Here is a 3,311-nt window from a genome sequence, read left to right as displayed (position 1 = left end):
TGAACCGCACAGTGCAGCTCTCCTTGCGTTCCTGCATCTGAGAGCCCCTTGTTCGCGTTAGTTGCTAGTGTTGCATCGAGCCCTTTTGTATATTTTTCTATTAATTTTTCTTAACTGGCTAGTTTACGCAAAGAAACTTAAATTTTTTGTCCAGTATTCCTCTCTTTTAGCAGATGATTGTTTCCAGGTCTATTTGTGGTTATTTCTATTAATCCCTTTCTCACTATTATCTTGTCATGCAACTGCCTCTATGACTTATGATACCAATTTAAACTATGAAGCTTGGTTATGGTATTATATATTGTTGTAATTCATATGGTTTTTTCTTTAATGCTTTGCTCAGGTTATGGGCTCATTTCTCTGCTGCATATGTTATCACGGGAGTTGTATTATATCTGTTACATTCTGTAAGTCACTTTTTTTTTAAATGAATTTTTTCATATGTTTTATACTTCTAAAGATCCTTTGGAATGATAATTTTGACGCCTCTTTTTTTTTTTCATTGTCTAGATTTTCTATTAGATTAGTATAACTGGATTAGTTCGATCAATATTATTACTGCAGGCAATGTTCCTAGAGCAACTTCTGCCAATTATATGAAGGAAGATTTACATGAATACCGCTTAATTCTTATGTATTTACACATCCAGTACCTAAACTTTAATTTTTACATATATGCGACCTTACCCATGTAGGAAAAGGTGTATTTCACTTTTTAAATGTTAAAATAGTGGTATTTTTTGTCATATGAAATATTTGGGTGGTATAAATGTAAAATCCAAAATTTAGGTGTTAGATATGTAAATACATAGGAATTGAGTGGTATGTAAGTAAATGCCCCTTATAAGAATGGTCTTTAGCCATGCGCTGAATGGATGGCTTTGTGCGGTCTGCTCTTGCACTGATGACATATTATTATTTGAATTATAGAGGGTCTTTATTTAGGATCTTTGTGGCTTGATTACTTGTTCTGTACTTTTGTAAGCATGAAAAACTGATTGTGTTTACCACTATAAATTAATTATGAGTGTTTATTTATTTATTTATTTTTTTGCAGGAATACAAGTATATTTCTCTTAAAAGGCTTGAACAATTCAATGCATCCATGCCACAACCTCAACAATTTACAGTTGTTTTTAGTGGTATTCCTTCACATAGTGGGTGTTCCCTCAGTGAAACTATTGACAATTTCTTCATGGAGTACCATCCTTCGACTTACTTATCACACGTAGTTGTTCACCGAAAAAATAAGCTTCGAGGTCTCATTGTATGAATACTTTTTTTACTAATAATGAATTTTTTTAAATTTCCTCTTCACTATTAAAGAAGTAACTAGTTGTATGCTCCTATCTCCTTTTTATTCTAGCAAATATGTTGTAGAGTTTATTTAAATTTCTTGTTATTGTAAATTTTTAGTAATGTTCATCTTTTTGAGAGCCTTGTTAAATAAAAACTATAAAGTTTTTTATGAGATAGAATTATGAGATAGAATGCGCTTATTTTTTGTGCTGAAACTTCTTTATTTTGTTATTTATGTTTGTGCTGGATTTTCAGGAGAGAACTAGTTTTATAAGTAATAAAGGATTTTCTTTTTAATATTTATCTATATGTTTCAATGTTAACAAGACGACAAATACTGAGTATTATAGCGGAGTTAACCCAAAAACACTAAGAAAACCAAATATTTTTGCTGAGAAGGCAATAGGCGGTTACAACTAATACACTAAAAGGAAAATTAACTGTAGACACGACACACAAAACTCACATTATGGTTCCATTCAAGGGTGGTGGTGGTCGGTTATGGTTTGGAAGGGGTGGCAAGTGGTGGGAATGATAGTATGGGCATTGTGATGAAGTATAACAATGGTTGGAGTAGTTTTCTTGGAGTGGCAGTGAGTAGAGGGCGGATGGAGTTCTTTGTTTTCCGGATGATGACAAAAATGCAGGAAGGGTGGAGGCTGCGGGAAGCAACACAAGTAGTGGTTGGCGGCCGGTGCAGGAATACAACAAATGAACAACAACGTCGCTGCAGTAATGAAGGAAGTGGGCGAAAGACATCCGTACAACAGGAACTGTAGAAAACAACAATAGGAGATTGTTCCAAGTGACTGCAGCAGGGAAGGGGTGGTCAGAAGTAATGGGGTGGATGTGGGGCAAGGAAAGTCGGAGATGAATGCCACATTGGTAGCATAGCCGGGGCACCACTCGACCTCTGGAGGAGAATCACCTCGTCAGAACGAGATACAACAATAGCATCACTTTGCCCTGGGTGCAACTTTAGAAGGAGAAGGCTGGAGTCGCCGACAACTGTCCGGGCAAAACTCACCAAAGTTGAAAACCTAAAACACATGAATCAATCATATATGCCTTATATAATTGGGATTGGGCCTACTATTGAAAAAAAAAAAAGCTTTGCCCGGTGATAAGGTGAATTGATGGAGTTTCCCTGACTTGTTGAATTGATTTGTCAAATTGATTGGGCAAACTGTTCTAGTTGAATAAACTGATTTGAACTGACATGTCATGTTTTCTGAAAGAACCAAGTTGAAGTCGGCGGAGCGCATTTGCCAAACTATTCTCTCTGTAAGGTGAATTGATGAAGTCACCTAGACTTGCTCAATTGATTTGCTGAACTGATTGGGCGTCCATTCTGATTGAACTAACACATGTCATGTTATCCGAGTGAGCCAAGCTGAAGTCGGCAAAGCATATTTGCTGAGTTGTCCTATCAAATTGATCGAATTCAACTACCGCCTTATACTTCCTCTGATTATGCTGAAAATATTTTGATCAGGTCTCTATTTGACTTTGCCTGAGACTATGAACTTTTTCATGGGAATTTTTTAGCCATACAGTTTTGGTTTTATACGTGAAAAAAAAAAAAAACTGGTGGGTAATAATTAACAAGTATCCTTTTTAACTTTAAATAAAGAAGTAATTTATTATTTTCTCTCATGATTATGTGTTGGGGCACAGTTCTACCAATAGTAGAGGCTAGTGCACACCTGCTGCAGAAAGTTATATCATTTGAACTTTTTTTCCTTACGTGCATGCTTGACTTAAATAAAAAGACTAATGCTTATGATTAGATCCAAACATTTTGGCGAAGAGTCATTGTTATAAGTAGACTGAATTTTATATCACTACAACTTACATCTACATGTTTTCCCAAATTTTCAACAGTAGAGATTTTCTTCATTGATTTCCTATTTTTCTCAGCTGCCAGATGCATTTTTCTTATTTTCATTCCTTCCTAATTTCTTGCCTGAACTAAAATCTCCCTTTTGATTGCTCAATACTCCCATTCCTGC

The 3,311-nt window shown here is 35.4% G+C and overlaps 1 protein-coding gene across 1 annotated transcript in view; it reads left to right on the top strand.

Moving 5' to 3' along the window:
- Positions 1 to 3,311, top strand: part of LOC110029156 (CSC1-like protein HYP1) — a 57,179-nt gene that overhangs the window by 12,349 nt on the left and 41,519 nt on the right. Inside the window, 2 exon segments of the mRNA XM_020731314.1 lie at positions 344 to 407; positions 1,058 to 1,267. Of these exon segments, the coding sequence (XP_020586973.1) occupies positions 344 to 407; positions 1,058 to 1,267 (274 nt within the window).

This window comes from Phalaenopsis equestris, unplaced genomic scaffold (assembly GCF_001263595.1).
Source record: "Phalaenopsis equestris unplaced genomic scaffold, ASM126359v1 Scaffold000552, whole genome shotgun sequence".
Classification (NCBI taxonomy): Eukaryota; Viridiplantae; Streptophyta; class Magnoliopsida; order Asparagales; family Orchidaceae; genus Phalaenopsis; species Phalaenopsis equestris.
Note: the sequence above shows the minus strand (reverse complement) of the source record. Positions and strands in the feature narration are given on the sequence as shown.